We start from the raw sequence: 12,216 nt of genomic DNA on the forward strand, positions 1-12,216 counted from the left end.
AGGGACCTACCAAAACTCTACAAGATATACCTGAGAGATGCAAGAGGGGTCGGAGGGGAGAAAGTAAGGGTGATCAAGTTCCCTGTTACAGACCAACCCCGCTTCGTCAGGCTTTGACCAACCCCCCCCCATCCCTCCAACAACCTCCCTCCCTCCCTCCCTCCCTCCCTGAATCTGATCTGAAACTCCTCCTATCCTCCTCGTCCCCTCCACCGTTCCCCATATCCGGGACCCCCCCCCCAATAACCCCCCCCCCCCTTCTCTCTTCCTCTCTCCCCTCCTCTTCCCGCGCCTTCGTACCTCTAATGGATCGCCATGCACGTGGAGCACGTGAAGCCGGAGTATCCGTATAAGTATCCGTAGGGTATCCGTAGGGTATCCGTAGGGTATCCTCTGGTGTATCCGTCAGTGATGCACGTGTAGATAGGCGGATCTGAAAATGGGGGGTGGGGGTACTTGTCGGTGGGGTCCAGCAAATGAGAACAGTTGCTAAAAGGGTAGTCTGAAGGAGATTTGCTGGTGAAAGTACCGGTGATGAAGTACCCCTACCCCATAGTTGTAGGAGGCATGTGGGGGGCCTGTACTTCTGATTCAACTCGCTGGGGTGGGTTTGTTGAAGGACCGAGGAGCGGCATGGCACGAGCAGCTTGGAGGGAAGCGGAGGAGGCGGCGATGGGATGGGAAGAGGCGGATGCTAGAGGCAGAGACATGCTGCTTGCCCTGTCCAACGCATCTTCTCGCATCAAGGACTTCGAGCAAGCAAGGGGCCGGCTCGGGGTTCTTTCCAACGTGAAAGGGGCGGAGGATAGGCTTCTGGTAATTCGTTCGCTGATTTGGCGAAGACAGCAAGGGCTAGAGGCTGAGTTGCTTGCCTCAGGTCATGCTGGGATCAAGCGTAGAACGGCTGATAGTAGCTCTGCGATCGATCGTCGTTTCTTTGAAGACAAGCTGCTCGAAGATGGAAAAAGCTGTGGATGACGTCTTGACGGAGCTGGCGAATGCGCGAAACGAAGAGAACAAAAAGTTGTTGGCCTGGGAAGCAGATCGTGGACAACCGGTCTTAGCTGACATGGCGGAATGGCTCGAAGATGCATTGAACAACATGAAGAGAGAGAATGCTCTGCGTGAAATGCTTGTAGACGGCATCTCATACACTGAGAATGATGGGATCCGGAGGGCGATCGAATTGTGGAATACAGAAGTCTTCTTCCACCGAGACGAATTTCGTCAGCGAGCAGAAACCGTCAAGATTCATGCAGCAGCGGCATGATAAGGGATCTCTCGGTGAGGAAGCTTGTTATGTGGTGTCGTGACTCTTGGTGCCGATGATGCACGAATTGAAATTCGTGCTTGGTTATTGAACAACATGTTATGAAAGCAAGTTTGAGATTTGAGGCATCAGCATTTGTTTTCGATGCGATGAACCATGATTCGTTTTCGAGCCTTGGTGACACCTCTGCCGCAGGTTTCATTATTTCCTTGCACTTAGCAGTCCCGAAGCCAATGCAAGGTGAGGGACATGTTTGAGGAGCTTCGAGGCCTCTAGAGTCGTGGATGCACTTTCAAATTGCTGGTGCGAGACTTTTCCATGTCTCCATCAGTGCCGCTAATGGTGCTACAAGATGCCTACTGCTTTGAATGCTGCGAAAATCTGAACGAATAGCTTTTGGCAAGCAGCATGTAGGCAATAATCGAAATTGAGTCACGTTGACCTTCGATTTTTGACATGTGTTGCAGGTCTTCCAACACGTCCAGTGAAGTTTCTATGGGGAGGTCGAGCAAACTCGAGGTAATATTAAGATGCTTGTCTGTGATACCCTTTGCATGTAGTGGGTATGATGAAATCCTCAAAGACCATGTATAGGAAGAGCCGTCTGATCTCTGTGATGATTTTGGTCTCTGACCTGCTCGATTGCTGTCTTTCATATGTCCAAGTGTTGTTCGCAGCTGGCTGAGCGGTCTTGCGCGTGCAGGCATCTTCTCTGCCGTCCGCTCGTTGGCGGCAAACTCTTCTTCTCAAGCTTTCACACGGTAAGACACTTCTCTTCCTGTCTGTTGGTTTATGCTCCATCGCCCTGGTGAACGAGAGGATGATGATCTTTCTACTTGGTCCGTGTTATTGAAAGGGATTAAGACCCCCTTCAAGCGTGAAACCACTTTCAAGTACCTGACTCTTGTGCCTGTGCCTCCTGCTGAATGCTCCTTACTGTATCAGTTTTTCGTGACACCTGTTGTTGCAGATCTCTCGCTCACTCCATGGATGGAACCTGTCGAAATCCAGAGCAAGAGGGAGATAGAATATATAAATCGTCCCTTACATCACGATCTCGCTCCACTTTCTCTTTTCATGCAAGAATGGAACATCAGTGAATCTTTTGCACGTACGCCATTGTCATCGTTCGTCTGCCATGGCGTTCTATGGTGTCCCCTGCTTCTGAGTGCGTTTCACCTTCTCGCCCCAACTTTTATCCCTGCACATTGCGAGCCCACAAAGTAAAGAGTGGGTAGGGTCGTTGAGTACGGGTCCAAAGTTCAGTCATTGTGTGGTCGATGAGGGGGTACTCAACGACGAAAAGGGGTAGTTGGAAGGGGTTGTTCTATAGTGAAAAAATTGAGGTCTAATAGTCAAGTAAGGACTCTGATGGTGGAAATTGATAGGGTGGGGTACTAAAGTACCGTGTATAAACCAGGGAAAATGAGGGGTAAATTTACATTAGGGTGGCTCTCATAGTCAAGATTGACAGTACCTATAGTCAATGATCGAGGATCTTTGGATCAAAGAAGGGGTACTCAGATAGATTTTTCTGGGGGTACATTTGTGAAAAAAATGGGGGGTGGTATTCATAGTCAATAATGATTCTGGTTATAGTCAAGATTGCTGCCGCTGGCAGCGGCGGCGCGTGAAAGATGAGCGGCAAGGGAGGGCCAGACCTGAAGAAGTACATGGACAAGCGCGTCACATGTAAGTGATGGCTGAGAGAGAGGATGGGGAGATGAGAGAGGGGAGGAGGAGGAACAGCAGGAACAGGACGAGGAACAGAAGGAAGAGGAGGACGAGCATGAGAGAGTAGTAATCCGTGGGAGGTTAAGGGAAGCAGGGAGTTGACTAAAGAGAATGTGTGAACGGGGAGTATAAGACGAGAGAAGAGCGAACGGTGTGTATGGAAGGGAGAGTTGTGATGGAGGAGATCAGCAGAATTTGTTGGAAAGGGCAATCACAGTCTCGTTCTGAGACGAGACTTGGCTGGCGATGTTCGATGCAAAAATTTGAGTGGGCTAGAGGGATTATTTCAGAGTGTGACTAGCGTGAGTTGTGAAGAGCATTCACACGAGAAGTATGAGGGGAGACGAGGCAAACTAACGAGTTTCTCGCAGTGAAGTTGAACGCGAACAGAAATATCACTGGGATCTTGCGTGGATACGACCAGTTCATGAACTTGGTGTTGGACCATACTCAGGAGGTTGTGACCCCCACACAGAGAAACGAGATCGGCATGGTGGTGGTGAGGGGAAACAGCATATCGATGGTAGAATGTGTGGATAGAGTGTACGGCTGATGCGGGAGCTGCAGCTCATTGAAAATCCTTGTCAGCTGCGGGTTTGGGTATTTTGCTGTTTGGTGAAGGATTGAATGCAGTTTTTTGTTCAAGCATACGGGTCGTTGTGGGATCCTATTACTGTAAGATTGAAATGAATTGACAACTACGGAAACAGGCTGTGCAAACATTCAAATGTATCATGTGGTACACACAGAGTTGCATGTCTCAACCGTGTGCCCTTGCATGATGAAATCATCGAGTGCTGCTGAGTACGAGCCGCCAAGGGTAAGAGAGTCAGGAGCTTTACTCTCCCTTGCTAAAATCAACATAATTTAACATCACACGCTGAGTCCGTCGGGAAAGTACCTTGCCTGCTCTTGCATCAGCTGTGAACTGATGAGCATCAAGTGTAACGTACAAGTTCAAGATCGATGTTGTGGTTTCCCTCCGACATCGGAACCTGTCTGTCGCCTACCCGCCTACGTAGACGAAGCCTCAACATAGGCAACAAGAGAAGGCTCAAGGTACTCACGACAGGTCCGACTTCAAAGCTTCTCTCATCACTTCCATCGCCAAGTTTGACTGCTTCTTGCTGTGCCCTCTGCCCACCTACAGCACCAGACCAAACGTCAGAGGAGAGGAAAGCAGAACTCCGAGCGGCTGCGTCATACCGAGCTGTACGAGTCAGACAGCTGATGATAGACGGGAAGCTCCCTAGACTCCCGTGCATGACTGTGATGCGCCACTCCTCCCGTCCTCCGATCGAGCTCTGCCTTGAGAGCATGGATCGTGTCCTCCTCCTTGGCGATGGTGTTGAGAAGCGCGTGCCGCTCGTACTGCTGGGGGTCAGAGAAGCCGAGAGCCTCGACAGCGGTCTGCTTGTCGTAGGGATGGGTCGGTGTCCACAGCTTGCCGAACCTCCTCTTGGGGATGCCGGCAGCTCCTCCTCTCACTTGCCCCGAGGGCATCCTGATCTCGTCGTCGCCCAAGCCCAGTCTCTGCACAAGAGGACAAGAAAAGGTCAGAGGAACGACGCAGTCACGTGGGAAGGAAGACCTTCAAGCCCTCGAGGATGCTGTTCTGATGAGATTCGATCTGTACATGATCCACTGACCGGCAGTTGGCGGACGAGAGCTCGGAGAGCAGCGGAAGGCCACACAAGAAGGGGGCTGTGGTATCCCGTGCCTTCGAGACGTACCTCGTCTGCCTGCTCTCAGCCGCTAAGTCGCGCGATACCTGCTTGGCCTTTTGCAGCTCCATTTCCTTCTTCGCAAGCTCCTTGCTGATCCTGGCTAGTTTGCGCCAATCCTCAGATCTCTTCCCAGATCGGTGATGGGTAGCGGCAAGCATATTCTTCTGACGACTTTTGTCCATAACATAATGCCCGCCGTTGAGGATGAAGTTGGCATGAAATTCGTTTTCTTTTTCGAGCCGAGACGCCTTCTCCATCTCATCCGACAGCATCTTGTCATACATGCTCTTCTTAGCATCGGCATTGTCTTTGCGGTTGTCCTGCTTGGCTGGTGGCTGCTTGCTTGCTTCTGCCGGCTGTTCCTGTCGCTCCGCCTGCCTTCCTTGGTCATGTTGGGCGGGACCAGGGGAGTGTACCTGATGCAACAGGGAGGGTCAAACACTTTCGACAAGAAGGATGGGAGAGGAGCTCACCTTCATGTTCAGCTCCTTATTCTTCTCCCTCTCCTCCTTTATCTCTCTCTTCAACTCCTCGATCTGTTGAGAGAGCTTACCAACTTTGCTGGTGGATTCTTGAAAGTTGTCATCGAAGAGGTGCGAATCATCGGCAGCAGACAACGGGTTTCCCTTTGCCGTTGCACGCGCGACAGGTTGTCTTGCCTTGTTGACTGCCTTGACATGATGCCGCTGGGTCCCATGAAGGATCCCAGGAGCAAACTGATCGTAAACCACGTTCAGCCCGTTCGACTGCACTGGGGCTGCATAGAACGAAGGAGCTGTTGACGTTCGGGACAGACGTGGAGAGCTCGCTGCGGGCTTGCCTCCTTTGCTCTGCTGCCCAACTCTAGCGTGAACCTGCTGCACTGCGTGATGAGGTGCGCGAGCATCTGCCGGTTTGGCGGCGGCTGAATTGGATCCCTGTAGTTTCAGCTCCTGATTAGGGACATTCAGCTGGAACTTCTTCGAGCCCAGAGCGACCGAGAGGTACTCTTTCATGGACGGATCACGAAGAATGTCATCTAACCCAGCTGCATGAAGCTTGTCTTTGTTCTCCTGTAGGAATCTCCTTCCAGCCTTTTCATCTTCTTGATAGACCTTATTAACAAAACTTGACGCCAACCCGTTTTGACCCCTACCCGTCAGCAGCTCAATGGAGCTTCCTCGTGGAAGGAGGATCACGCAAACCAAACCAAGAGCCGCTGTTGCAAAGGCTGCCTTCCGAGCGACTGCCATCTCTCCCCAGCGAGTCGAGGCAATCAATGGCTTCAGGAAGGATTCAAGGAAAGAAAGAGATGAAGAGAGAGACATGTGGCGAGAGGAGAGAGGAGAGGCTTTCCGAGTGTGAGGAGGAAGTAGCCTTGACCGCCATGTCATCTTTCTGGCCCCTCCAGGCGGCGAACCCTCGACTCTCTCGCTGCCCTGCATTGACCGTGCCATGACCCTTCGCCGAACCTCGAAAACTTTCAAACTTTGTGACCAACAACTTCCTCCGAAACTTCGGAACTTCGATAATCAAACTTTGAAGTCGCTGACCGTACCAGGTCAGTGACCCAGTGAGCCCGGCAGGAGCGGCCGGGCCCCGCCCGGCGCCGCCCCCAGGACTCGGAGGCTCGGGGACCCGGCCGCCCGCGCCTGCCAGCTGAGTGAGTCTGCGAGACCCGGCGGTGACTAGTGCCACTCAGTCAAGTTCCGAACTCCGATTCAGCGGCGGGGCGGCACTGACCGTGAGTGTCGGTTTCATCCGAAGGGCCGGGCGGCCCTGCCCGGCCGCGGCGGCGCGATGATATCAGTACGGTGAGCCGTACTACTCGTGACTGGGCCCACGGTTCAACCGTTCAACGGTTGGCCCCACCGCGCTGGTAGCAAATTAAGTTAAAGATCTCAAATCATCACCCTTGAATTGTACCAGCAGTCAGCCTAGTACTACCGAGATGTTCTAGCACATGTCGTAGTACCTTGAGCCTCCGAAAACTTTCACCATATGTCTGCAACACGTAACTTAATGGTCGTTTTTGTTTTACAGAAGAGTTTTGTTAACTCGGCACTGACTGGCACGGCTGGCATACAGATCCATCAGACTCGAGTTCTCCTGCCAAGTGTGGAATGATTGGAGGCTAGAAGAAGACTCAGTGCGGCGAATTGCAAAGAAATACACAGAGGTTCATTCATGGTAGAACTGCATCAAAATGGGTACCCATAAACAAGTTGCTGAGGTCATTGCTAGAACGTTCTTGAGGCAGATTGTAATTGATGCTGTTGGATTTTGAAAGCATCTTATCACTTGTTGCGTCCTGAGACGAAGTACTCAGAACCTCTGACTAGAACAGGCAAGTCATGGATCAATCAGGGGCCATAGAGAAAGAGATATATCATTTCATCAATGTCTGTATCATTTCAGACATCATTGATATCTCCCTTTTTGGTAACATGATGCTTCATGAATGGCAGGATGCTACAGCTATATTTTGTTTTTGGCTGAAAAATTGGCATGACAAGGAGGTAAATAATCTTCCACAGCTTCATTCCATGTTTGAAATAATAGCTACTTTGCTGGACTCCAGTCAAAGCATCATGGCATTGACTTCCCGGACATAAAACACCGCGACTGAGGAATGGAGTCTCCTCTCCTTCCTCTACATATCTTTGGATGTAGAGCCTCCTGCAGATCAACTCATCGACCTGCTTGAACGCTTCTCTCACTGGAAGCATCGAAGAGAAGGGCATACCAGCATTTCATCTTATTCGACGCTCTTAATGATAAATATTTTGTGCACATTACATCGCGACTTCATCTTGGTTCGACTTCCTTCGCGCGGCATTCGCTACGATGTTGAAAGCTTCGACCATCGTCGTCTAGGATCATCGCCCCGACAAATCCCTCTGGAGTAACGGAAAGTACCTACCCCCCCCTTGGATATCCGTTTGCCTTGTACCCCACGTCAGTCAGCATCTCATGAATTTCATACTACCCCTCCAATCGTACAAATTTGCTAGAAATTTCCAAAGGGGGTACGGTCAGTTCCAAGGACCCTACCTGCACGAAGGTGCGACACGATTACAAAAGACCCCTACCCCCAGTTTTTCAAGTTTGTAACGAGGATAATATCTCCGCCGTATCCCCGGAACCCCTCCCCTCCACAACAAACTACCCCTAATGACTTAACTAAATTACAATTTGAACACCCACCCCCCTGCCCCCATCCCCAATACAGGTTTTTCATACACTCTTCCCCAGGGGGTCGAGTACCCTACCCACTGAGGGGAACATGATAACCCTACCCTGATGAATCAGTCATATTGTCCCCACCCATCTCAGATCACCCCAGATTTTCCTCATGTTTTTCGACGAGGTACCCCACCAGAAGTCCAAATACTTGGACCCCTACCTTCCTCATACGGGACCCCCCATCCCCAAGAAATTGAGCTCTACCCCTGTAAATCAATATCAGACCACCCCTACACACTGATGTGACCCTACCCGTGTCATAGTGGCTAAACACGACCACCCCTGGAATTTCAATTGTCCTACCCCCCTACAAACCAGCCCTACCCCTACCCCACGGCTCTAACGGCTTCTCTATTGTGTATGGCAGGTTGGCGATGCTCGCATTTCCCTTCCCCCTCCCGTCCTCATCTCTGTCTCCTCGCTCTTCAGCTTTCATCTCCCATCCCCTCCTACCATCTCCTGCTGTCATTCATCTACTTCCCTCCCCTCCCCTCCCCTTCCCCCCTCTGTTCCGTCTCTCATTTTATGTACGGACTTCTGTCGCGTTTGACATGGCTGCATGAGTCCCCGCGCATCCTCTAGCCCTTCATCTTGTTATGCTCAAGACATCCTGTATTCCTCATGCTTTACATGCTCTCCAAGATATGGCCGTCCATCTTCCTGCCTTCATTTGGAAATTTTGTTTAAAGACCGCTGACTCTTGCAGTCGCATGTTCCCCTGGTTGTGTGTCGAATCCCTACAGAATCATTCGCATGTCTTGCACTGTGATGGTCTTCTTTCTCGATTCCTCCCATGCTTGCTTCTACCAATCGTTGCAGAATTCCCCTGACATTTCCTTTTCTTGTGTGCTCGTGCGCCAAATGCATTGCTTCACATTTTTGGTAGTTCTCGAAAGCACGTGCATCTGATTACGCGTGCTACCGATGAAGTGCAGAAAGCTGACAGTGGCCTCAGATGAGCAATCAAGGAATGGGTGACGGCACTTTAAAGGGATATCAGGAGGTTGTCCTAGAATACCTCAAGACGAAATCTGTAGATGAGATCAAGGTAAGAGACCGATCGGCTGCCTCAGATCATGGTAACGCCTTGCCAGCCGTTCTCACGACCACCGATCATTGTCAAAGATGACATTTCTCCTCTTGAGGGTTTTCAGATCCTTGCAGGTATGGACTGATTTGTTGAGCGAACCCGGCGGATTGAGTGTTGTGGATGGGGAACGGCAAGCTGAGCTGACATACCTTGTTTTTGCAGAAAACAACATTCGTGCCTGCCCTGTATGGTCAGACAAGGATCGTAATTTCATCGGAACTTTGGATTTGAGGGATGTTTGTAAACTCTTCGTTGAGGTGAAGAGGCAAAAGAAAGAGCAGAAGGTGAGGACTGAATTTTCGTTCCTTTATGTTTCTTGTTGTCATCTGACAAATTCTCTCCTCGCCTCCTTTCTTCTATTATTTGCTTCTTTCTCTTTGTTTATCTGTCAGGCACATCAGCACAAGCATTTCTCAGCAATCTCAGAGAATGAAGAGGAGAAACCCGCAATGCCTGTCGATGAACTTGTCGCAGAACAAAACATCAAACCAGATTCGTATGAAATGTAATCATCACTTTATCTCTTCAAATCATGTGAAAACTTCCCGCAGTCGCAAGAAAGGGACAAACCTTGTGCTCGAAACAATCACAAAGCACCCAACAATTATCTCAGATTCTACAACACTGAGATACATTGCGAAAATGCGAGTTCTGAAGAGGTATTGTTGATAATGCGGCCATTCAAGAGGACAGTGCGTTGACGGAGAGCGTCTCTTATCAGATTTCCGCATGATACAAATTTGTTAAGCATTGCTGATGCTTTGGCTGAGGTACAGATCTTCAAATCAAAATCATCCCAGTGATTTGCAATCGTAGGGAAGTCATCTTGTTGCAATTGATGGCGAAGGAGAAAATTCAAAGGTGATCTTTTGCCGATAATTTAAAGGAGGAGATGGATTGATCTCCTTGACTATGACAGAATGGAATCAATATGGTCATCACACAAAAGATGCTGTAATCATAGAGATTCATGATATTCCTTGAGTAAGAACTTTGTTGGACCAGATTTCAAGTGATCAGCCCAGTTCTGGAAAAGATCAAGTTGAGAGCTGACAGCATAATGAGAAGCCCAGTGATTTCCGTGAGGCCTCAAACTAAGCAGAACGGCAGAATGATGCGCATGGACAGGTTGAGGCATCCACAAACGCGTTCGATGCTTTCGTTATCATGGCCGACAAAGGAATCAGGTAAATGATCACGTCTGTTGGCCCATGAACATGATCCTTGGATTCAGTGCCTTGGCAGTCACAGACGAAGACGGCTCCTTAGTACACAACACAAGGTCTCTCTACTCCATGATTACTTCTTGCATTCTCAAATGCTTTCTATCAGCTCGAGAGACATCAAACAGTGGGTTGCGGGACCGGCTGAAGAGGGGGGAAATGCCGTAGACATAACCGACATGACCATCGAAGATTTCGTGGTTCAGGTCAGACAATCGAAACCATCAGTCAAGACTTGCGCCACCGTCTGCTCTGTGCACAAGGTGAGATTTCAACTTTTCAGACGTCCTTGTGCTGACTCTTTGCTTTCTTCGCCTCCGCCTTCTTTCTCTGTCTATTGCAGGAGTCGGAAGTAGGCCATGCTGTCAAGCTTCTCTTGAGAACTGGATACCATCATGTAAGGGTGCACCTCCGAGTGCATTATTGGTTGACCCTGTCGCCGGATGCAGATGTGGGTCGTTGAAACAACAGACGACGGCAATATTCCTGTATGCTTGCTGATTGATTTTTTGGAGTTTCTAACAAGAAGTCTAGGTGGGGTTGATATCTATAACGGACATTTTCCGGAAATTTGCCCACACGCGCTGAAGAAACTGAGGCCCGGGCCGTATATGTGCGCTGTACAGTCAGTGAAGAGCTGAGTCGGAGCGAATGCTGGCCTGAGTCCGGGAGCGAGCTGGGGGCTGTGTGCCGACACTTCAGTGAAGGACCATCGGACAGCCTGGGAGCCGCAACGACAGGGATAGGACAGCATCGGTGGAGCCTAGTACCAACTTGCACTAAGAAATTCTTTAATGATTAAAGCCGAGTTGAAAATCTCCGAACCGTTGAGGCGAGGTGAAGCCGCGGCCGGGCCGCAGGCCCGGGTCCTACCGAGGCAGGCCCCGGCTCTGAGTCCGGGTCGAGTGACGCCGTGAACTTCGGAAGCCGGGAAATGTCACGGTAACCAGAGAAACGGAAAGTAACGAATCTATAACTGCTTTCTATTTCAGGGGTTGATGCGCCATGCTGGGCGATGTAGAGGAAGAAGTGGAGGAGGAGAACGGGAGAGAGAGAGAGAGAGAGAGAGAGAGAGAGAGAGAGAGCTGAAGTATGGATGTAGCGAGAATAAGAGGGCAGGGAGCATCAGACGAATGAGGAGGATGAGATGAGAAATCTAGAACAGCAAATCCAGCTGAAGGGACCGATAAAGACGTGGATATCTCAAGAAGGAAAAAGAAGAGATGCGTACACGAGAAAGGAGGACAGATCATGAACAGAATGAGAGAGGGAGTAAGAATGCGAGGAGGGAGAGGCTGGTGTTTGGGAGTTAGATGTATTTCAATGCGGCGTCTCTGCTGTTCAAGACGTCAAACTCAAAACATGTTGACGGTCTGGCTCAGCGCTGCTCTCTCTCTCTCTCTCTCAATGTCTTATGGGAGCGACACTATGTTGATCATGCCATGGCAGATGTTTCAAGCGCTCGCCATGGTGTTCCAGCAGCGGAGGGTGATGTCGGCTCTCGATGAGGACGGCGAGACTCAGATGGACATGTAGACCATGATCACACTGATGGGTGGAGGATGTGACAATCGTTCTAGGTACCTCGACATGCCAGGATCCACAGCGACCGGAACTTACTGGGATCCTCCATCAGGTATCGCCCACTCTTCGTCTTCTTGTTCGTCGTCCTCTTCCTCTTAATCTCTCTGTCTCTCTGTCTCTCTGTCTCCCCCCCCCCCCCCTCCCCTTCCCTCCTCCTCGTTGTTTTTGTTCTTTCCGTCAACCTCCATGTCTTCATTTCTTCATGCTCCTCCCACCGTCCTTCCTCCAAGTTTCCCGCTATCATCGTCTTCTCTTGCCTTGCCCTCGCTCGCTTCAAGAACCTTTTCTCCTTGTAGTTTTCGTTTCCTGTCTATCACCTTCCTCCATCATCCATCCCATGATCTCCCCCCCCCTCCCCTCCTC

General features: G+C 50.3%; 4 protein-coding genes across 4 annotated transcripts; 3 read left to right on the forward strand and 1 right to left on the reverse strand.

Annotated features, from left to right (window-relative positions):
- Window positions 1-633: 633 nt before the first annotated feature.
- Window positions 634-2,322, forward strand: GUITHDRAFT_161878 (hypothetical protein; the record flags this gene model as incomplete). The annotated part of the gene is made up of 6 exons (XM_005837073.1): window positions 634-816; window positions 878-1,226; window positions 1,466-1,510; window positions 1,738-1,789; window positions 1,974-2,031; window positions 2,241-2,322. The coding sequence occupies 6 exons, from the start codon at window positions 634-636 to the stop codon at window positions 2,295-2,297; spliced, it is 744 nt and encodes a 247-aa protein (XP_005837130.1). The 3' UTR covers window positions 2,298-2,322.
- Window positions 2,323-2,907: 585 nt separating this feature from the next.
- Window positions 2,908-3,557, forward strand: GUITHDRAFT_67178 (small nuclear ribonucleo protein polypeptide G; the record flags this gene model as incomplete). The annotated part of the gene is made up of 2 exons (XM_005837074.1): window positions 2,908-2,962; window positions 3,376-3,557. The coding sequence occupies 2 exons, from the start codon at window positions 2,908-2,910 to the stop codon at window positions 3,555-3,557; spliced, it is 237 nt and encodes a 78-aa protein (XP_005837131.1).
- Window positions 3,558-3,877: 320 nt separating this feature from the next.
- GUITHDRAFT_135335 (hypothetical protein) lies at window positions 3,878-5,963 on the reverse strand (the record flags this gene model as incomplete). The annotated part of the gene is made up of 6 exons (XM_005837075.1): window positions 3,878-3,925; window positions 3,958-4,018; window positions 4,072-4,148; window positions 4,211-4,537; window positions 4,596-5,147; window positions 5,205-5,963. 6 exons carry the CDS (start codon window positions 5,961-5,963, stop codon window positions 3,878-3,880), a joined length of 1,824 nt encoding a protein of 607 aa, XP_005837132.1.
- A 2,335-nt stretch (window positions 5,964-8,298) lies between these two features.
- GUITHDRAFT_151232 (hypothetical protein) lies at window positions 8,299-11,085 on the forward strand. The gene is made up of 16 exons (XM_005837076.1): window positions 8,299-8,323; window positions 8,912-9,004; window positions 9,051-9,120; window positions 9,209-9,330; window positions 9,439-9,551; window positions 9,598-9,705; window positions 9,768-9,816; window positions 9,863-9,907; window positions 9,966-10,000; window positions 10,052-10,127; window positions 10,175-10,233; window positions 10,281-10,328; window positions 10,379-10,532; window positions 10,613-10,666; window positions 10,719-10,757; window positions 10,804-11,085. Exons 2-16 carry the CDS (start codon window positions 8,927-8,929, stop codon window positions 10,855-10,857), a joined length of 1,104 nt encoding a protein of 367 aa, XP_005837133.1. The 5' UTR covers window positions 8,299-8,323; window positions 8,912-8,926; the 3' UTR covers window positions 10,858-11,085.
- The last annotated feature ends 1,131 nt before the right edge of the window (window positions 11,086-12,216 follow it).

This window comes from Guillardia theta (assembly GCF_000315625.1).
Source record: "Guillardia theta CCMP2712 unplaced genomic scaffold GUITHscaffold_15, whole genome shotgun sequence".
NCBI classification, from domain to species: domain Eukaryota; class Cryptophyceae; order Pyrenomonadales; family Geminigeraceae; genus Guillardia; species Guillardia theta.